Below are 22,900 nucleotides of genomic sequence, written 5' to 3'. Positions count from 1 at the left end.
CACACCTTGGTTAATGACACCACTTGGTAATGTACAGGGAGCTGCTGAGGAGTACTTTAACACCTACCTGTGCTAGAAAGAGATATATATATTGAGTGAGTGTTTGGCCTGCTCTATTACCTAAACAAGACAAGGAGGGCCCTTCAGTATGGGACTGCAGCTGTATGCAGAATGCTGATGGCCTGCTACATTCTGCATGACATGACTGTACATTGGTCTAGTGTGCATCTGGCACAGTCAGTCACTGATAGTGGCAGTTCAGCTCTGTCTATTATTTGTCCCAACAGAGATGATACTGATTGTGGTCAGCTGAAGGCAGCAGAACAACGCCTACAGCAGGTATGTACATGGTACATGGCTTTGCAGGAGAAGAGTCTGTGTCTAGTCCACAGTTTTGGGCTAAGACATTCACAACATGATAGTGTAAAGTTATAAAGATAATAAGAGATGCATGCAGCATTACTTGTGGTCTATGCTATGTGGTGCATTGTCAACTTACAATGTACACAGGACATTTCTCCTCATGTCATACATAAATGTGGTGATCAGATGGTATTAGCCATCATCAGTTATACAGTGTTCAGTGATCAGTGAGTGGCACAAGTACACTATGCATAAACTATAAAGGACAGGTGTTATGTAAAAATGTTCTGAGTAATTCACTATTTACTTAATGCAGGTGTTTTTCTTTTACTTGTTAAAGTAACTGAATTATATTTTCTATGATGAAATAAATCATTGCTATTTTTATTCTGTCATTTTTTTTCTTCTTACTGTCTCTTTCATTTCTTTCAGAAAAGTACAGTTGTGTAAGTAAACTTACCATAACATTAGATGTTTGAATGATTACTGCTGAAGTAGCCTTAGTTGTATGGATTATATCATACCAAGGATATAACAGACATCAAGCTTCCAAAGCTTCAGGGTACTTTCCACATGCCCACACTGTCTGGCAGCTTGAGCTGAGCTGACTAAAAGACAAGTTTGGATGCCAAGTCCTTCAGAGCTTTCCTGACAACAAAGACAGGGAGACTGAGCCCTAAAAGGACAATGTTAGGAAGAACAAAATATAAATAAGCAAACTCTGGCCTAAACAACACACCTAAAAACAAGAGGAATGGAGGGAGCAGCTACTGCAGCAGTGATCAATTGAAACATCTGTTACGGTAAGTTTACTTACACAACTGTACCATATTCATCATATTATTCACTGCTGCAGTAGCTTTTGCTGTATGCATAGATTGTCCTAGCTTACTACATTTGGGAGACAGAAGAAGAAGAGTCCAGGAGCTCCTGGAGAATGGTCCTTGCAAAGCTTGATCTGAACCTAGAGGCGGAATCAAGCTTAAAGTGCTTTGTAAAAGTAGGTACAGAGGACCAATTTGCAGCATCTAGAATACTTCTAGAATCCAACCCTTTCCAAAAAGCCATAGATGAAACCAAGGCCCTGGCAGAAATAGCCTTGACCCTGAAATAGTTTTGTTGTGGTAAGTACAACAAAAGGTACTAGCTTTAGTCACCCATTTGGAAATAGTCTGTTCTGACACAGGTTGTCCCTTCTTCTTACCTTTGCAAGAGATGAACCAATGTTCCAAAGATCTGAAAGATTTCATTTTCTAAAGATAGCACCTGAATTGTCTGTGGGCATCCATAGCATGGAGTGTTCTTTCTCCCTCATTTTTAGGTTCAGGAAAGAAAATGCAGAAATGGATAGCTTTACTTAAATAAACTTGGATACCACTTTCTGCAGAAAGAAGGACTAGTTCTCAAAGAAACTCTGTCCCTGTGGAAAATGAGACAGGACTGACTCACCATAAGAGTTTGCAACTCAGACTCAGATACCCTTCTTCCAGAGGTCAGAACAATCAGTAAAATTGTTTTCCATGTTAAGACCCTCAAGTCAGCCAGGTTAGCTGTTTCAAATGGAGCAAGTGTTAGTTTCTCTAACACAAAATTAAGATCACAAGGAGGGGGTCACTTTTTTTTGGAGGCCTCATACAAAACTCTTTTCAAAAACATTTTGACATCAGACTGCATTGAAACGGGAGGGTACATGGGCACACATGCTGAAATGGCTGATAAATGAACATTGATAGAGGAATAAGAAAGGCGGTAGAATAGTAACTCACACAGATATTGTAAACCCAGAGAACAACTAGCCCCAAATGGGTGCTGGTTAAGTTGTTGGCACCAACATGAAAAAGTTTTCCATTTGTTTGTGACAATTCCCCCTTGCCATTTTCAAAGGAAGGGAGCCACTACAGTGATCCTGGGATTTCTTCTCAATCTTCAAAAGTACCCTGGATATTAGTGGAAAGGATAGAAAAGCATACAGAAACACTCCTGTCTAAGAAAATGTAAAGGCATCTGTCTTCCAGGCATTCTTGCATGATGTCCTAGAGCAGGATCTTGTCAGACAATTGTTCAGACAGGAGGCAAAGAGGTCTACTTGAGTAACTCCTCAAGGAAAGATCAAATCTTGAAAGACCCTCTGATCTAGTTTCCATTTGTGAGGATCTGCCTTGTAATGTTCACCTCAAAAGTAGGAAGCTTGTAGAGGGAGATTAAGCTGTGAAGCTATATCCCAAACTAACACTGCTATTCTACAAAGGGGGTATGACTTTGCTTGTTGATGTACCACATGGCTGTGCTATTGTCTATAACAACCTGAAGAGGTCCCGGAGACCAAAGATAATTCAGAGAGTCGAGTGCCTTGATTGGGGCAAGCATCCCTTTAATAGTCATATGTTTCCAACTCTCCTTAGTGTACCACACATCCTTACTCTTTTATCCCTCCTTAAACTGCTCCCCACACAAAGTCCAAGGCATCTGTGGTGACTATCTACTTTGGAATAGGGAGGAAGAAGGGTAGACCTGGATACAGGGGATATCTGTTGTCTCCACCAAATGATTTCTCTTCTGACAAGCCCTAGCACTGAGATCTGAAAAGATAAGGGCTGTTGGTGCTAGGACCAAAGGTACTTCAGATACCACTGTATCTTTCTCATTTGCAGTCTTGCCATGGGTATCATGTGACTCTTAGAAGCCATGACACCCAACATCCTGAGTTATTCCCTCACTATGGCCAAAGGCTGAGTGAAAAATGCTAGAAACAGATCTCAATATAGATCTATTTGTTCCTATGGAATTAAAGCTCTTTGAACTGTGGTGTCTAGTTGACATCCCAAAAACACAATCCAGTGAGAAGGAGTCAATATTCTCTTCGAAACCTAGCTTGTGTAAGAGATCTCTCACCCAAGAGAGAGATTCATGACAATTTGAAAAATACTTTGCAAAGATAAACAAGTCATCTAAACATTAAACAATATGGATACACTGTAGCCTGCATTGAGCTACAACGGGAGGAAGACACTTTGTGAACAATCTTGGTACAGTGGATAGTCCAAAGAGTAAGGCAGAGAACTGATAATGTGATCCAGACACACAAAACCTTAAGAAATGCCTGAAGTCTGAATAAACAGGAATTTGAGGATAAGCATATTTTATACCTAATGTTGCAAGGAAACTTGAACGAGGAAGAATGGGTAGCAGGTTGTAAAGTTACATAATTTTGAATTTGGGCACTCTCACAAATAGATTTAGGAAAGAAAAATCCAGAACTGGTGTCCAAGAATTTTCTTTAATTTGGCACTAAAACATCCTTAAATAAAACCCCTTTCCCACCTGATAAGGGGGAACAGGTTCTATCACTCCATGGGACAGCATGTGATGAAAAGCAGGTCGAAACAAAAGAGTCTGGTCAGGAGGATAAGGAATTACCCCTGGGAAATGAGTAATTTCCTCCCACTGCTATCTATAATTTTGATGAATGATCTTCAGAACCCATTTGTTTGAAACTATCTGTTTCCAAAGTCAAAAATGGAGATACAGACTTTCTGGAAGAAAGAAAAAAGGGGCTGCCAGCATGGGTGGGGTGGGGGGGGGGGGGTCTCTTAAATAGTCTTTCTGACTTATTGGATTGCCCTTTATTTTGAGAATTTTCAGAATTTGTCTTGGAACCCCCTTGCCATTTCTTCTTAAACAACTGTTTACCTGCATTTTGTTGAGACTGTTAATTTTCTTTCTTACCAAAATTGGATGAGGAGTTAGAGAATCCCTTGGGAAGCTTGGAAAAGAAGGGCTAGACAATCTTAAGGGATTCCCTATATCAGCTTACCATTAGCATCACACTTTTTGATTACCTCTGCAGCAGAAAGGCCAAAAACTACATCTCTATCCAAAGAAGAAGAACTTAAGATCTCATTTTTAACATCATCTGGGAGGTTAAGAAAACATAGCCATGCAAACATCCTCAAAATAGTACCAGTGGCCATAATGACTGAAGTATCAAATGAGCTGTAGACAACACCACATAACAATGAATAGTAATTTGAACACTAAAAGAAAACTAAATTATTTAAAGAAAGAAACTCCAGATAAAATATTCCTCCTACTTTCACAATTAGATGGAACAAACCTTAATACATGAGCATGAAAATTCAAAATTCTGAAAATCAAAGTTGCAGAAGTATACACACTTTGCCATACTTATCAATAATTTCCCATCCATATCAGAGAAAATAGGATTGGAATTAAGTAAGTGTTTAACCACAGAAGGATTAACAAATGCTATTGATGCTTGATGCCTGGATCAGGTCTGGGAAGAGTGTATAAAAACTTAAACGACTGAGTAGCCTTATATATCCTATCTGCCTTTTTAGGGATAGCTGGCAGACTGTCGGGAAAACTGCAGACAGTAACACACACAACACTGAAGCTGACAAAAATGGTGGAATGGGTGCAGGTTCTGAAAATTCCTTCTATAACAACTCATAGTATTTTCTGAGGAACTGAGAAACCTCAGTGTTCTCCCACTAAAAATACTAGAACATTATAGAAATAGTCTCAGAGAAAGAAACCCCTCCACAGGGAGAGTCAGAAACCAAGCTTTCTTCTGAGTCTGTATTAGAAATCTGAGAAGAAAACCCCATAGCTGTCCCTTCATCCTCCTCTCCAGGTTCAGAATCTTGAATCTCTTCAGGAAAGGGGAAATCCCTCTTTTTTTAACGAAAACTACTTTAAAAGAAAGATCAATAGCCTGAATTAAACCCTGAGCCAGACCCCGTAAAGTAGTCCTAAGGAAACTTGAGAAGTAGATACATGCTTACTTTTACGTTTCTTTTTTTTTTTTACAGGAAAACTTGGAAAAAAACAGTGTTATTAATGGCAGTGCCAGCATCGCAGGGATGGGCACAACATTCTGACAAAATAGGGAAATCTTTGTTGTTTCCTCCCCTAGGGTCTACAACAGTGGTTCTCTCTTGCCCACTGAGGAGGCCCCAGCTCCCACAGAGGATGTGGCTAACCCCCGCTCCATAGTGGCTTTAGGTGCTACACCAGAGGGAATCTTAAGTAAAAGATGAGCAGTCTGAGTTGCAACTAATGGCAACAGTATAGTCATACACCTGTGGCTGAGGCAAATTGCTAGCCAAAGGCTGTTTGCTTAACTGTTTATTTTTTGGCTGGAAGAAGGACCGAACGTGGATCAACTGACTGTTAACAAGCAACAAATGCCAGTAAAAATCAAAAATTCTGAAAAGTCATTATTTTTCAAAGACTGATAGAATAAAAAGCACTTTAAAACACTTTGCCAGACCCACAAAGTAAAATAAACACAAGTTCTCCACGGAAAAAAAGATGTTTTTTTCGTTATTTTAAACTACTTTTAAACTGACAAGAAAAAAGAGTGCTCCCATTCAAAAGTACAGTATTGTCTCATGATAGTCGGCTAAAACAAAAACTCCTAAACTTAAAATAACTTTCCTGAAGAGGAAAGCATTAATAATAAACAAAAAATGTTAAATAGACATTTTTCTCCCCAAAGGGAACTTATCTTCCTAGCAAAGAAGCAGCACAAGCAAACCATCGATCCTCAAAAGCCTCACAGAAGCATACTCTTCAGTGGCAGGAAAACACTGAAGGGCTTTCACCCAAGTTTATCATTTATTTAGCTCAGTTCCAACTGCCACACCTCTTTGGAAGAGTGGAAGGTGCCATAAAGCTTTAAAAGCTGGTCGACTGTTATATCATTTGCAGGATAAAACCCATACGGCTAAGGCTACTACAGCAGTGATTAATATGATGAATATCAAGAAATAAGTATGGCATTCTTTATTCGATGCATGTGAGATGTGAAGTCATGTACCCCGTGTTTGTAAAGTAACTTCCTGCATAACAACCTCTGTATTGCTAAGCTTCAAATATCATTAACTCCTGGAAGTAGTCATATTCAATGTCTGCAAAAGACAGTGTTGGTGATGGTCCCACAGTTTGTGAACAAGTGCTAGCATGTAAGCTTGATGCTGAATTGCTTAAATGATGGTACTGACTGTATGCAGTGAAACCTCTTGATATTGATCTAACAGTGCTCTGGGAGCTAGACCTTGACTGATGTAGAAGCCTGTCAAGGCCTAACTGCCATCTTCTTGGGGCAATTCACATGAGAACACCTGTAGCACTTTCTTGGGATACATGTGGTGTCTGGCCTACTCATTCATCATTCATGCAGTCATTGCCTTGTCCACATCCATCTGCATCCCCAGTGTGTCTCTGGTAAGTCTTTAGTAGTGTGCAGATGGAAGCTGCCATCAATGCCATGTGTGCAACAATACTGCACGTAAGGATCATCTGGCATTGTCTCTATCCTCCACCATTATCATGTACTGGTGAATTTCTTTACATATATTCCTTTGTTCTTTAACTTTCTCTACTAGACACTCAGCAGCAGTAGCCTAGACTTTAACTATGTTATGGCACATCTACCACTAAGCAGACAAGGCATTGCTTGTCTCCAGAGCTACTTGGATCAGGCTGTGCACAAGAAACAGGTGTTGATCTACATGGTGCCTGCTCCCTTGTAATGTCACTCCCTAATTAAGCTGAGTCTGGGCACCTGTGTCACTGCCTATACAATTATCCACTTGATGTGGAGTAGGGGACTCTGCCAGTTCCCTTTGTGACTGTATGCCACTATCCTGTGGCTGTGTTGCAAGAATGAGAGTAATGGCATCATTGTTGATGACCATTATGCTGCCTACATTAGCCAGCTGTGCTGAAGCAGAGCTTACAATTGTTTCTGCTAGTGACTCTGTAAGGAAATATGTAGTAATGTGGTTAATGTGACCTCTGATAGGTATATGACTCTGAATTAAAGGTGTTATGTCAACACTTACATTGCAGTGTCTAAAAGACGTGGTGCTATAGCTGATGTTAATGGAGTACCTGCTGAGGAAACACTCAAGAGTTATATAAACAGGATTACCATGACAAGTACATCTGGCATGTAGTCAGCAATGCCAGACAGACACCAGCCTTCTGCACTGTCTGTATGTGAATGTTGTAGGTGCCTGAAAGTACTGGTGTCAATGCACCTCAGGTGAGTACTGCCATATTCTCCACTACATCAATGTACTCCTCGTCAGCTGTTAGAGCTGGACAGTGGAAGGCCCACCAATGTTGGGTCTATGAGCAATTGCATTTCACCTAGCTTTTGTTCTTGCATTGCCAATCATGTCATTAACTATTTTCTTACTTTGGGCCAGTTTCTTCCCTCTGTTACATTTGTTGGTCACAACTTGTTCCCATTCCTTAGCCTTTTCTGTCTCCATTGGTCCACCTCATCCAAAAAGACATTTTGCATGCATCTTAAGTACATCCATAAGGATGTGGTTTGCTTTTGGAGTGAAGCTGTCTTTCTTTTGCATTATTCAATGATGCTACAGCATTTTTTCTCTCAAAATATTTGTTTGTAATTAATTACACATTCCTACCCTATCCAAATGCAATCAGTTCTGAGGCATGCATTTCACTGCTGAAGTGAACAGTAACAAAATAAAGGCAAGTATTACTCATGTACATGAAAATTTTATTAATTCCCCCTGTTGTAAATTATTTTCCTCCTCCATTTCTATTGGTGTTTGTGTTACAAATATGTCAGCTGTGTTATGTGCAAGATTGTGCAAAGTGAAATGTAGGCCTATAGAGCAGCACTGGAAGGGTATGGGGAGACTGAATGAGAAGTCATTTTTCAATGTTTATTCTTTCAGTTACAGTTAGGTAGTCTGCACTTTGGTCATGAGCATTTCCATTGCCAGACTCCACAGTCTGCATGCAGTAACTAGCTTTATGCATATCAAGGTAGTGAAGATAGGAGTGAATATGACACTTTACACAGCCTAAGTAATTGCACATAAAAGTACAGTATTAGAAAGAAATGTCATGCCTTACCAGTAAATCACAGCATGATCCTAAAGATGTTACAGTCAGATGTGCCAATAACTGACTTCTGGCAATAATTTTAAATTGGTTTACATTGTTTTAATTAGTTCATGATGTCTGTTGACCTTTATGTAAACATAGAGCCCGGTGAACTGCAAAAAGTTTGAAAAAATGTTGTCCGGTTTAAGAAGTTTTTAAGCAAATAAGGTATTACTGCACTTAGCTCTATGACTTTCATGAAAATGCATATATGTAAGCACTTTCATTGGTATAGCTATGTTCCTACATCTGTGGATGAGCTTTAAAGTGATCAGTTATGCACACATGCACTATTTCAGTCATAGGCTAATGGTGATATACAGATACACATGGAAATAGTCTGGAAATGCACCTGCTTTTCTGTGCCCAGATGCCATACAGAGTGATGTCACACCTACTGAGTGTTTCACACGCTAGTAGTTAGCTTCTTACTTAACACTTCATTCCTATTTGAACCTGGCAGAGACAAGGTGGGGTCTACAAAGGCTCAGGGTTTTGCTCAATCTGGTTGGAGAAGGAGACTAACATTCTCCTTCACCTGCTGCAGGCATTGTACCTGTAAAAGACGGAGACTTCTGTTGGCGGTATGTGGAAAAAAATATATTTGGACACAGCTGAACTGATGATTTGTCAGTTTTGATGTACACTCCCCACTCCAGAGAGTAATACCGGCACTGGTACAATGACCTGTAGAGGTGGAGATGGACCAGATGGTCCAGTGGGTGGCATAGGTCCAAGTGAGGAGGCCCAAGTTCTGCATTAAGCATTCATAGTATTTTGTTCTGTACTGTAGAAAAGGTATACACAGTATTATTTAATTCTTCCGAGCTTACAAAAGGTTAGTGTGGTAAACTGACAGCTTCATAAGCATAACTGCTGGAAAACTTTGGAAAGGCAGGTATATCACATACATTGATAAGCTACTTGCTGAGTTATGTTTCATTTTTATTGTAAAGTAAACCAGGTTGGCTGTACTATGGTAATAACTGCACTTCAATAAAAACATTTAATTCTGCTGTTGCCAACGCTATTATTTGTGCTACATTACCATGTTCATATTTCACAATGTGTAAAGAAACAGCAAACTAAATAACCAGTATTAGAAGAAGCAAGCCAGGATCCATGAACCAATATTTATTGAGCGCTTTCGTTTTTTGGAATAAAAAACTTCATCAGAATAAGACAATTACAAATGAGCAGTGACTTGACCCAACTTATATAGCAATCTTGCTTACAAAAATGTTAACTGGCAATCAGCTTAATGGTGTAGTCTCTAAAACACAAATACAATAAATACATACCTTAAGATACATAAAATGTATGACATATTAAATACATGATCTGTTAAAAACATATATGTAAACTCACAGAAAACATTTCATTGCAAATTATATATAAATTATATAAATATTTGCTTATATATAAAAATAAATATATATTATGAACTGCATATTAATCACATAAATCCTTCAGCCCTTAGTCTAAGTATAGGGCTGATGGAAATGTTACTATTAAGGCCTGGGTATTTGGTAGCATTAGTCCTCATCTGCCACCTTAATTCATAAAACTCTAAAAAGTCACTAACTACACCTTTAAGCTGATTGCCAAGTAACATTTTTGTAAGCAAGATTGCTATATAAGTTGGGTCAGTCACTGTTCATTTGTAATTGTCTTATTCTGATGAAGTTTTTTATTCCAAAAAACAAAAGCACTCAATAAATATTGGTTCATGGATTCTGGGTTGCTTCTTCTAATACTGGTTATTTAGTTTGCTGTTTCTTTAAACATTGTGAGTTGTTTGGCATGGAAGGAGCAGTGCTTAGTGAACCACCTACCATTGCAAAATTAGTACAGTCACTACAGACTTTGAACTCAACGGTGAAGAAGTTAGCACTCGTAATGGGTAGATTCATCCAACAACCTACACGAGAGTTGCCTCTACATCCTGTTAGGTCGGATGACCATGGAGATGAGGCAGAGAATGTTTTTAGTGGCATTACACTGGCACAACGGCAGCAAGAACACAGATCGCAACCTAACAAATCAGGTGAGGTTAATTTACATATGGCTTCCAGTTCTGACAACAGGGGGGCGCTACTTCCTACAACAGAAGAGACACACTAAATCAGTGGCTTGAGACTGAACATGAATGGCGTTCTAATCCAGAACAACAAAGTCCTGAAGGTAACGACTTGTTGAATGACCAACTAAAACAATTTGAAAAAAGTGTATTGGAATATCGGAAATTATAGCTAGAAAACAGCTATTTGAGGGAGTGTAAGCGAAGAGAGGAAATTCCAAAAGGTCTTCACACATGGAAGTATCCAACAGGGTTAGTCAAAGATTCTTATTACATGTTGAACTTCTTGAATTATTTAATAAACATGGCTGTGAACTTTTAGACTGTCTTATTAGAGACAATGAAAGAAAGCTACTTGGCATATCAGCCAAGGTAAAGACTCTTGATGACAGTATACATTCAGATTTGCTATTTGAACTCAAACAAAATGACTATTTCAATATTTTTAAAAGGGTGGACAATAACATTTATAATCTTAAATGGAAGAAGGACAATAAATTAAAGAGAGATGATAATGACTATGCCCAATGGAAAGCCTACCCCCCACCCCCTTTGGGACAATATAGACAGACATTTTACACAAATAATTCTGTCAATGATAATCTGCATGTCCCCGATGTCAATAGGGATGATAATTTTGATGAATTTCACCCTGACCCTTTAGAGTATCCCCCTCTGAGGAGGTCCGAGCGACTGAGGAACCAGAGAGGGGGTATGGGTTATTACAACTGGAATCACAGGGGGGGGATGTAGAAAATGTATTAGCTGTATCAAATGCATCAAATGTATTCAATATACTAAATGTATCTAATGACATGGATAGTTCTGTAACATTTGGCCTCAACCTTATGACCCGAAACTTAATTCCTGATGCACATTTTATATGTAGTGAAGTAGTGAGTGAGGGCTTTCATGACACATGCAATATTTTAAAAAATACTTGTGGTGATTTTAGTATTTATAATTATACTGATTCTATTTTTGATCAGAAATTGGCAGATGTATTTGATAAAGGGCTTTCTTTTGTCCCATGTAGAAATGCAGTATTAGATGAAGTATTAATTAATTTAAAGCTTTATACAAGGAAGTTAAACTTACAGTTTTTAGTCAAAGGAATGTCTTTTAATTCTATAGATCATGAACTGTGTAAAAAACTACCTTATTTAACCCCCCCTTGAACCCTTTAATGCAAACATTTGAGAGAATGTGTGAACATGACATATGTAAGCTCTTTAAAAACAAGAGAAAGTATTCAGATTTGGACAATAATTTAACCATATATGAGAGTAAACTAGTCAGAGATGTATGCAACAATAGGGCAATCAGAGTCATGAAACCTAACAAAGGGGGTGGTTTGGCCATCATGAATACTAATTCCTATGTAGAAAAATGTTTGGTATATTATATACTGATGTATATTGTGAAATTAGTTTAAATGAAAAAAACATATTGTATAGGAAAGCTGATGTAATTCTGGATGAATTATTGTTAAACAGGGAAATTAGTTTAGATGACTATAACTTTATGGCAGTCAAGTCCCCCAAAATTCCTACTATTTTTGGCATACCAAAGCTACATAAGGATATAAATAACCCACCCCTTAGGCCTACTGTTGACGCAAAGGCATCTAAAACATATTTTATTGCCAAATTTATAGATACTCAACTAACATCAACATTAAATAATTGTGGTTGGGTTTTAAAGGATTCATGGGACTTTCTAAAGAAAATAAATAAGGACATGTATGATGGCGGTCTTATTTTTGTGACAACTGATGTCATGGATTTGTTCTCTGTTATCCCACATGAACTGGGTGTGGAGTGGTTTTACCTATTTTTATGTAGATATACCAATATCAGACATGAGCTTGTTAGGACTATTAGAACCTTAATGGAATTGGTTCTAGACACCAATGTCATAGTATTTGAAGCCCAGCTCTTCAAACAATGTAAGGGTGTAGCAATGGGGGCTATATGTGCCCCTATATTTGCGAATATTGTTCTGGCCTTTTGGGAGCTAGAATTAATTTTTAACAGCCAATATGCTCAATATTGGAAGTATTATGGCAGATATTTGGATGACATCATTATCCTGTGGCATGGTAGTATGGAAGAGTTTAATAGCTTTTTGTCCTATATAAAGCAGAGAACAGATTTTTTAGATTTTACGTATACAGTAGGGAAAGATGCAATAGACTATTTGGATATTACCATGAAGAAAAATGAGCATAAAAAAGACTTTACAACACTATTTAGAAAACCTACTTACTCTAATACCCTCCTGCACTTTAACAGTTTCCACCCACTACACCAGAAGAAATCTTTGGTAAAGGGCCAAGCTGTTCATTTGGCCCATATGACTTCTGAATGGGAGGATTTCTTACAGCAAATTGAAGTATTGAAGAACATGCTTTTGCAAAGAGGCTATCCTGAACTGTTTTTGAAACCTATTTTCCAGGAAGTTATTGATAAAAGGCATAGAGGGTATTATTTTACTTTACTTGGTAAAGGTATTATTCAAAATGAAAGTTTACCTAAGGAAGGAACAGACTTTAAAAGGTCAGCTATCTTTAAGTTTAATAGACAATTCACTGACATTACTCAGATTATTCAGCATAACTGGAATTTATTTCACACTAGTCAAGATTATCTTGAAATAGTGGGAAATGCCCCAAAAATTGTCTATCAGTAGGATATTTCCTTCAAAAACATGTTAGCGAGAAACAACATTATTGACACCAAAGTAAGGGATATGTCGAAATGTGGATTTTGCCTTCAATGTAAACACATCATGGAATGCACTGAGATTGATATTCCTAATTATGGGAAATATTTCTACAAGAAGAAATTTTGTTGCAGCAGCAAATCCGTAGTTTATCTTGCTCTTTGCCAGTTATGTCCATGTTTTTACATTGACAAGGCTATCAATGCCCTTAGAAGTAGGGTCTGTCAGCACTGCTATCACATCAGGAAGCAGGACATTAAAAATGCCTTAGCAGTCCACATTAATAATGATGAGGGACACAATTTTAAGCTCACAGTTTTAGAGAAGGTATCAATGGGGAATGGGGGGGGTCCAATTAATGACTTTTTAGAGTTTTATGAATTAAGGTGGCAGATGAGGACTAATGCTACCGAATACCCAGGCCTTAATAGTAACATTTCCATCAGCCCTATACCTAGACTAAGGGCTGAAGGATATATGTGATTAATATGCAGTTCATAATATATATTTATTTTTATATATAAACAAATATTTATATACTTTATATATAATTTACAATGAAATGTTTTCTGAGTTTACATATATGTTTTTAACAGATCATGTATTTTATATATCATACATTTTATGTATATTAAGGTATGTATTTATTGTATTTGTGTTTTAGAGACTACACCTTTAAGCTGATTGCCACTTAACATTTTTGTAAGCAAGATTGCTATATAAGTTGGGTAAGTCACTGTTCATTTGTAATTGTCTTATTCTGATGAAGTTTTTTATTCCAAAAAACGAAAGTGCTCAATAAATATTGGTTCATGGATCCTGGCTTGCTTCTTCTAATACTGGTTATGTTCATATTTCAGTTTGTCTGGTAAAATTTTTATTCAAATATATGTTTACTGAATATATTACTTGCATGCTGCACTACTAAGGACCATTGCAGAACCTTTCTATAAACCATGTAAAATGGTACTGATAATGTATTGGGTATTTCCAAATCTCTTTTCAACTTTTGCAAATGTTACACTTGGAGACAGTATATACCTCATGGGTGAAGGAGGAGGGGAGGAAGTAGCTGAACCACATATTCTTCATCAGGTTTAGAATCTTGAAAACTTCAATGCTTTAAGCCCTAATCAATGCCACATTTTCCAGATCTGCCTAATGATGAAAATGTAATTGCATATAAAGAGTAGCAATGCAAAATACAAATATTAAAAAAGTGAACTTTAATGGTAATAATCAATTTCAGTTTATACCAGGCACCTGAAAGTTGTTCACAGACACAGAAACACCTGCAGGACTCTGACTTTCCTGAAATCCGCTAAAGTTGCCATACCAGCAAACATTCCACCAATAAGTAGGTCAATAATGCAGTCACCTTCTCCCAGGAAAGGTATTTAGTGCCTCTAAATTTATCAATTGCAGAAGTTCAGTACCGCTTGTTGCAACTTCCTTTCAGTTGCAAAGCATTCCTTGATTTTACCATAGGTAGACATAACATTTCTTTTATTGCAGGATGGATAGCCAGAATTTAAACATAAGTATTCCCCTGTGGCCTGTGCTGTAGAATATTGCTTACACTTACAGAGTTATACATTTCATTTGCTAATATGAAGTTAATTTAATTTGTATTTTGTGTGCAGTTTTTTATTCCATTTTGATGGTAAACTTTATGGGGTCTGGGAAACAGGCTGTCTTTTCTACTATGATAACTTTCAGAGCATTAACCTTCAGACCACTCTCCTATCAAAATTAGAATTGACATACAACAAAATTGCGAGATTTGCTGCAGCTCTAACCTACCACTCTCACCATTGTCTTGCCCATAAAAACTTAAACTGGTTAGAATTTCTCCATCAACTGCTCCTCTCAGATCATACATGCTACATTGTACCAGCCCTCCTCCTGTCCTGACATAGCCTTTCTTGTCCTCATGCTCTCTCTGTATCCCTCCAAGGTCTCTCAGAAGCTCTGACCAAAACCTCCTCCAGATCTACAAACCCAAAAGCAAAATAGTGCAAAACCTATACAGCTACTCCCCTACCCAGTCTTGGAACAAACTTCCTGTAGATATCAGGAATATTAATCACCCACAAAAATTCAAGACTGCTATCAAAAACTTTCTAAGCAGTAGTTGGCTCTGTCACTGTAATTACTCTCCATGTTCCACCTACAACTCTCATACTTTTCTTTCACCTATCCCCTTATTTCCTCTCATGTCTACTCTCTGGCTGTACTTCAACTTTCTCCTACTACTCAACTAATAAATCTTACAACTTAAACCTCTCTGTGTTCTACTTAAGTAAACCACATATTAACCTTTCTTATTCCTGTAAGGGTATTTCTCACACATGTGCTTGACTCACAACTGCAGAAATTGTGCTGCTTGATTCAGTGGTATATGTGCGTATATAATTTCTGATGTGTAAATAATGCTTGTTTTCAATTAGGTTATGCTTTTTATATCTTATTATATCATTGTATCTACTACTTTATATGTTTGTAATACTTGTGGAGCTTTTCTCCCTGGGCCTCCACTGAAAAAGGGCTTTGGTTCAGTCGGACTAACCCGATTAACAAATGTGAAATAAATAAATAAAATGAATAATAAATTATGGAAGGCAGGATAAAATGCAAGATGGGGGAGGGCTCTTAAAGAAAGTGTACAGCTAGTTAGCCTAACTGAAGTTATATGGAAAAACCTTGTAGAAATATTAAATTCTGCAGTCCTTTGAAGCACAATTTACACACCCAGTTTCAGTAGTCCTTTTTTATTTCATTTATTTTCATTTACTGTAGCAATTACAGATGAGGTTGAATATATCCAGGTACAGTATCATCACAGAAAAGACAAGCTGTTTCCCAGGCCCCATAAAGTTTACCATCAAAATGGAATAAATAAATTGCACACAAAATACAAATGAAATGAAATTAAATTAACTGAATAATTATTTAACCATAGACTGCAGCCTGTCAGGTCATCGTACAGCCATAGCAAGTTGTCAGTAAATACAGATTCAGTGAAGGTAATAGAATTATTACATTATGTAGTTAAGATAAAGGAAATCAGTATTATAAACATGAAGATTTTGAAGTGCTGAAAGACCTGAACCAGTACTTCTCACTACATCCCTGAATAAAAATGTTACTGCTCTGACTTTTGTCTCATGGAAATAAAGGCATTTGATATTTAATACTTAAAAGTAATTTTGTTGTATCCATCTCTGTTTCACTTTCTCTTTTCTCCAGTAGTATCTGGGGCACACCAAATGCAATCAGCTCAAATGCAGGAGAGACAACCACCATCCTTTGCCTACCTGGAGACCACTTCCCAGGGTGGGACCCATGGCTCCATCCCTGTGGGCACCCTGAGATGTGTCAGCTTGGAGAGCCAATACCCTGAGCTTCAGGGCTTGGTGGAAGCTGCAGCAGAGACTGCAATAAAAAGAAGGTGGGACCTATGTCAAAGTCTCCTTCAGCAGATGTCTGCTCACTGTCTTGCTTATCTCCAGCCATTGAGACACCAGAGGCCTCAATTTCCTTATCATCTGAGACACCATGCCCAGGACCATCAAGGCAGGAGAATATCTGAGGCTCTCTGGACCAGGATGATATTATGCACAAGGCTTTAATTAACAATCATTTGTGTTTGCCCACCACCTTGCTTCTCTCTCTCTCTCTCTGTCAGCCCAACCCACTGCTCAAGTTTGTCTTGCCTGTCTTTCATGTTCATGTCAAAAAAATTCTTTAACTCTTTTTACTTTTTTTAACTCTTCACCGTCCCTCTGTCCTTCACATTACCCTACTTCATTCCCCAACTTCCCCTATTAGAAAAAAATGGAACTCTATCCCCACCAAAAAAATGATTACACATCCTCTCCCACCTCTTCCAGCACATCCTTATTAATGTGTTCCTTTTGTGTTACCCTTGTCTGTTCTTTCACCTTTTCCTGACTGTCCTATTTCCCTGCTGGAATTATTGTGATAATTTTTTCAACCATCTTTGAAGCAATTCATGGCATGCAAATATATCTCCCCAGTTTAAATGCTCCCTAAAAGGCAACCAATTGATCATTGGTGTTCAGCATTCCTGTGGTCATTACTGTGTTCCCACCCGGCTCCAGTTAATTACTCAGTCCTATGTGCAATAAAATTAATTATCCAGTTGTTTCCCTGACAGCTTTCTTTAGACTGCTCCTGTGCCTTAAGTGCTAAAAACAATTCTTGCTGATGAGTGTCCTTCCTCCTCCCAAAGTCTGTGGCCTTATCTATGGAAACTTGTTGTTGAGTAAGATATCCTCAGTTAACATCTTCAGCCTGACAATAAGCATTAGTCAACATTATTGCTTTCAATCACAAATCTTCATCCTACCAGCCTCTGCCAGTACCTCAAAACATTTCCCCTGCCTGTTGGTTAACCATATTGGTCACCTTATAAATACTGACAACTCTGCATTACTCATGTAAATGTTGGCTTAGAGTAAAAGATAGAAGCAAGCTTCAAAACAGCTTAGCAGAAGTATTATTTTGACTTTTGGAGCTAAATATCACAACGGAATAGAATTATATTGGAATAATCACAACAAGCAATGTTACAGAAAGACTCACACTGTATGGATATGGAAGGTAAGAGTTTGAAAAGATCATATCTAGGAATAAAGAAATGATGAATCACTTAGGCATCTATCTGCTATTTGTTCTAGCTAAACAGTTACACTTTGTTAGCAATAGAAGAAACCAATGACTCATTTCATCAAGAATATTTTTCTGTAATGAGTGAGCTTCCTTTTCTCTTACTTTGCTGAAGTAGACAAATTTGGTTGGGTATGTAAGACAACAAGAAATCTATGTTTTCCCTTAGTTTCCCTTAATTATAGACTATGAAAAAAGGCTTTCAGCACCATGAGTGTATTGCCAGTGCGTTTCAGCATCAAAAATTGTTAATCACAGACATATGAGTTAAGTCAAATGGTATTATGTTTTTTTTTCCCTGTTAAATAACTAGATAGTTTATTTTAAACTTGTATCTCAAGCACTGTAATTATTCAGATCATCGCAGACAGGTCACTTAGAAGACTTATGAGCAATGACCTCATCTTAAGTTTCTTTCCTTTCTAATACAATGCCTAGTAGTCTGTTTCTATGAAATTCATAATGACTTTATTTGCAGTCTTCAAGTGAAAATGGTCAGCAGTGTTCTTCCTTCAAGTCAGTAAAGCTCAAAGTTCAAGAAGCGCAGTAATAATCCAGCACAGACAGCTAGGAAATACACCACACTCTCATTTGATTCTTTGTTGCATCAACCCTTTTTTAATGTCTGTCTGTTTATTTATTTATTTATGTATTTTTTAAGTGAGAATGAAATCCCTGGCACCCTGGTCACTGAAAAAATGGGCAGACTGGATTCACGTAGATGGCCTTGTGGGAAGGAAGAATGGAAAAAGAAAAAAAAAATTAAACTACCACACAATGACCCAGCCCTGAACAAGATTAGATATTTACAGCAGTTAGTTTACATTTCAACTTTCAGAATCAAAAAGTAAAAAAAAAATCTTTTTATATAACATAGGTTCTGTAAACCTAATAACTATCTAAGATGTATTATTACTGAACATATTTGTAAAACGGGATAGTATAATAATTTGCAATAAATAGCAGAAGAGCTTAGAATACGGATTGACTGATATCTTTAGCTGTGTATGAAGATTTTTAAAACTCAGAAAAAATGAGGCCCATGCCAAATCTAGCCACGTGGAAAAACATAAAATGCTTGCTAAAGTTCGAGTTATTCAAACATTTTGGAAGTGTTTCCATAAGGTCCTTTATGTAATGTTCATAGGAAAAAGTTGTAATTTTTTAAAAACACCTTCATTGAATTATGACTTGTAATATAGGCAAACTTACATTTATATAAAAGTAATCAAACCAATTTGATAGTTATCTATTATAGATTAGTAATGTGCAAACATTGCCTTCATCAGTTTGTTAGTTGAATACCAGTGACATGTTGAATGTTTTTTATACAACCACTTTTTCTGCTTACTATTTTAATTTATGATACAATTATAAAACATTTTAAGCAGAGTCTACTTGTTCATTGGCCAGTGTCTTACCTTGCTTTATGTTAATGGTGGTTGCATTGTGAGCACTGAATGAAGGAAAGGAATTTCATATCTGTATGCTCATGCCCCTGATTATGATGATGTCTCACATGAACAGCCACATATTCATTGTCTGTAAACATTGAATGAGCTGTGCCAACCAACTTGCTCTTGACACGGATGCCACCCAAAATGCAGGCATAATTTCTAAAGCAACTTACTGAACAAACTAGTAATGCAAACACAAAACTTTATAACACATAACTTGTAACTAAAATGTATCACTTGTAATATTTCTTATGAGAAGTATATTTAAACGAAACTAGGCTACTTACATATTCCTCAGAAATCTGTTCTCCATGATCCACTTGCCTACATATTGCAGAAATGCATTCACTTGCAGACAAAGCCATTCCACTTCTGTCTTTTGTCGATGTAGTGTCAGTTTCATCTGTAGATGCTTTCACATGATCTGCATAGCTTCCTCCAGGCTGATTGGGTGATATCTGAAAAATATTAAAAGGGTGATATTTATTTTGTATTGCTCATGCATTTCAGAAGAGATTCAACAGTATGTTTTCTATCTTTTATTATGTGTGCATGCATGCATAGATGTATTTATTTATTTACTGGATAACTAAACTGAGCCTAAGACCCTTTTCAGCCATAACGCAGGTGAATAACCACAATTCAATTTTTTACAACATGGTAGAACATGATACATTACAGCATGAAATTTACAAAAATGTCTATGAGCTTTTGTTAGAGTTACACAGAGTACAGCATGACCAGCACAAAGCCCTGTCACTATACACAGTATACTAGAGACTGCTAAGAGGTGACCTGTGTCTAGCATACAAGGCATCCTCTGACCCAGTACTGATGGATTTACTGCACATTAGCAAGTCGAATGTTATCAGAAATACTCATTCTAGGGATCTAAACCCCTTCTGCAACATCAACAGAACAGTTTGGAGAGACAGCTATATCATACAAAGGATACTGCTGCTGTAGAACAGACTCCCCATCCACTTAAGTTCAAGCACAACTTGGATCTATGGATGGGCAATGGAAAATTTACGCCTGGACTATTCCCGGTACTAATAATGGACAGAGACAGCTCCTACATGCCTTGTCCCACTCATGAATCCCCAAAAGTTATCTATGGTATGATCCCAGTTATTCTTACTAGGGGGTAATATATAATTATTTGTAATGGGATGTCTAAGTCCATACTCTATATTTGAGATAGGTTAATTCACATACCAAAAGGGAAATTGGTTAGGCTTAAAATGTCCCACAAAGGAAGCTAGCCTAATACTTACCCATGAAACTATGAGAATTATGTCAGTGAGCTTTTGTTACAGAGTTATAAAGAAAAGACTAAGCTCATTCTTGATCAACATGATAAATTTCAAGATAAGAATTACAATAATGTAGAAGAGTTTTGTTTCAGAGTTTACATAGAATTATACAGACATAATTGAAATACTGCACTAAAATATAAAGAATAGCAATGATTTTGTAACACTTCCCCATTTTCAATAGAGACATTTTCCAATAAAATAATTAATATCTATATTTTGCTGTGGTACTTGCTGCAAGAATCTTCACACATCTGGCAACCAATATAAAAGCCAACCATGCTTTTGGAACATTATGGGAGTCTGCCCTTACAATGCTGTTTGATGTTTAGAATGGTGTGCTTTTATACATCAGTTGAGGGCTATATTTAAGACCATTAGTAGTCTTCCATTTTGTGAAACTCAGAAATATTCAGAATCTGTTATTGTGTCTATGTACTGGTATAATTTGTGGGAGCAGATTAAATGCAAAAAGATTTTTTGTATGTGTTTGTGTGTGTGTGTATTTGCTTTTAAAGAAATTACTAATAACACATGGTGCAAAATCTAACACTGCCTGCACTAATTCTGCAAATGTTCTGGAATATCAAACCATCACAGGACTATCAAAATCAACTTTCTTGGGATACTGTCACATGCTCTGTCCAAGTTTTATTACGAGCTGAGGGCAGAAGCTAAATATCTTGGACAAATAAAGGAATATGTTCACAGTAAAATAGTTATGCTGCCAGCTACAAGGAAAAATAGAATTTGGTCTTTAAAATTATGAAGAAACATGTAATTTCGTACAAAACACAGCTAGTCACAGAAAAAAACAGCTTACTGCTATGTTTACCTTTCACATTACTCAGAAATTTGCCAGTATATTCAAAGTGGAGGGTGTTAACTAGTATACATTGAAATACAAAAGAAAACACTACTATGAACAGAACAAGATATTTAAAATGTATTTCTTCAGAGATCTTTACATCCCACCATGTACCCCCACACCACTGCTAATGAAATAAAAAAATACTATCATACAGTGATAAGATTACTTAGTTCTGTTACAAAACCATGTGTTTTGTCTATATCAAGGTAGTGTGATCTTGGAATTAATATATTTAGTTATCTGGGAATGAAAGTTGCAGGTGGTCAAATTATCTTTACTTAAATGTATATATTATTATTGTTTTTATTCTGATGGTCCAGCATGCCTGCATTTTATTCAGTATTATAGGGTCACTATTTTGCAGTTCAGTAACAAATTTCACAATCTTATGTCATGTATCCTAGGAAATGTTTTTATAATTCAGCTTGAAAACTCTGCCCCAATTGTTTTACAAGGGATTTTGATATTTTTTTCTTGATCTTAATACAGATAAGCTTTTTTGATGGAGAAGTAAAACAGTGGGCAAGCTGAAGAAACTGAGAAATGTTTGTAGTCTCTGGTTGAATGTGATTATATTAGTACTAAAAAGCTGAATTCCTTCAGGAAATGAGAATGCCTAAGATTGGACAGGATGTTTGACTCTGGTAATTGGGTTATGTACAAATCTTTGACTTATTCTGAAAGAAAAAGATGTAGTTGAATTGGGGATTACCATTGGATGGCACAGTGCCACAGTGGCTAGCATTTTTGTCTCCCGCCAAGAGATTAGCTGGCTTGATTCTATTCTTAGGTACCTTTTGTTTAGAGTTTGCATGTCCTCCCTGTGTTCATATGGGTTTTCTCCATGTACACTGATTTCATCCCAATGATTTGCAACAGGAAGCCCTAGGTGTGTGTGTGTGTGTGTGTGTGTGTGTGTGTGTGTGTGTGTGTGTGTGTGTGTGTGTGTGTGTCTGTGTGCATGTTTGGGAGATAAAAGAAAGGTCTGGCAATGTACTTTGTCTGTACTTGTCTAATAAAGTCTATGAATAGCAGTGACTGCTCACAGGTAACTAGTTGGATGCAACTTGTAAATGCATAGGACAACTATTTTAAAGCTTTTAAAGCAAAACGCTACCTCTGTCTACAAATTTTGCAATGTTATTCTTCCTTTCCAATCTGATTTGACAGATTCTGCTAAATGCTATTTTGTCATTGTCAAATGTCTAGCCCACTTATGGCTTTAGTTTCAGTCTTCCAACCTCTACTTGAATGTTTTCAGGGTCTTTCACTGTAGCTTATGATCCCCATTAGTCTGAGAGGTTGACTGAAAGCTAATTGCTTGCTGCATCAATGAACAGTAGTAACATTTCATGTCACATGTCAACGTGATATTTTTTCAGTAGAGGTGTGAAAATGGTACTCAAAGTAGAAATGGATGAGACTCAAAAGAAATTGTAAAGAA

General features: G+C 37.1%; 1 protein-coding gene across 1 annotated transcript in view; it reads right to left on the bottom strand.

Annotated features, from left to right (window-relative positions):
- The window catches only part of TNFSF11 (TNF superfamily member 11), a 119,458-nt gene that overhangs the window by 43,663 nt on the left and 52,895 nt on the right, over positions 1-22,900 (bottom strand). The window contains exon 2 of the mRNA XM_044071706.1: positions 19,557-19,727. Coding sequence (XP_043927641.1) covers positions 19,557-19,727 — 171 coding nt within the window. The remainder of the gene's footprint in view (positions 1-19,556; positions 19,728-22,900) is intronic.

This window comes from Protopterus annectens, chromosome 5.part0, assembly GCF_019279795.1.
Source record: "Protopterus annectens isolate FY-2018-M chromosome 5.part0, PAN1.0, whole genome shotgun sequence".
In the NCBI taxonomy this organism is placed as follows: Eukaryota; Metazoa; Chordata; order Ceratodontiformes; family Protopteridae; genus Protopterus; species Protopterus annectens.
Note: the sequence above shows the minus strand (reverse complement) of the source record. Positions and strands in the feature narration are given on the sequence as shown.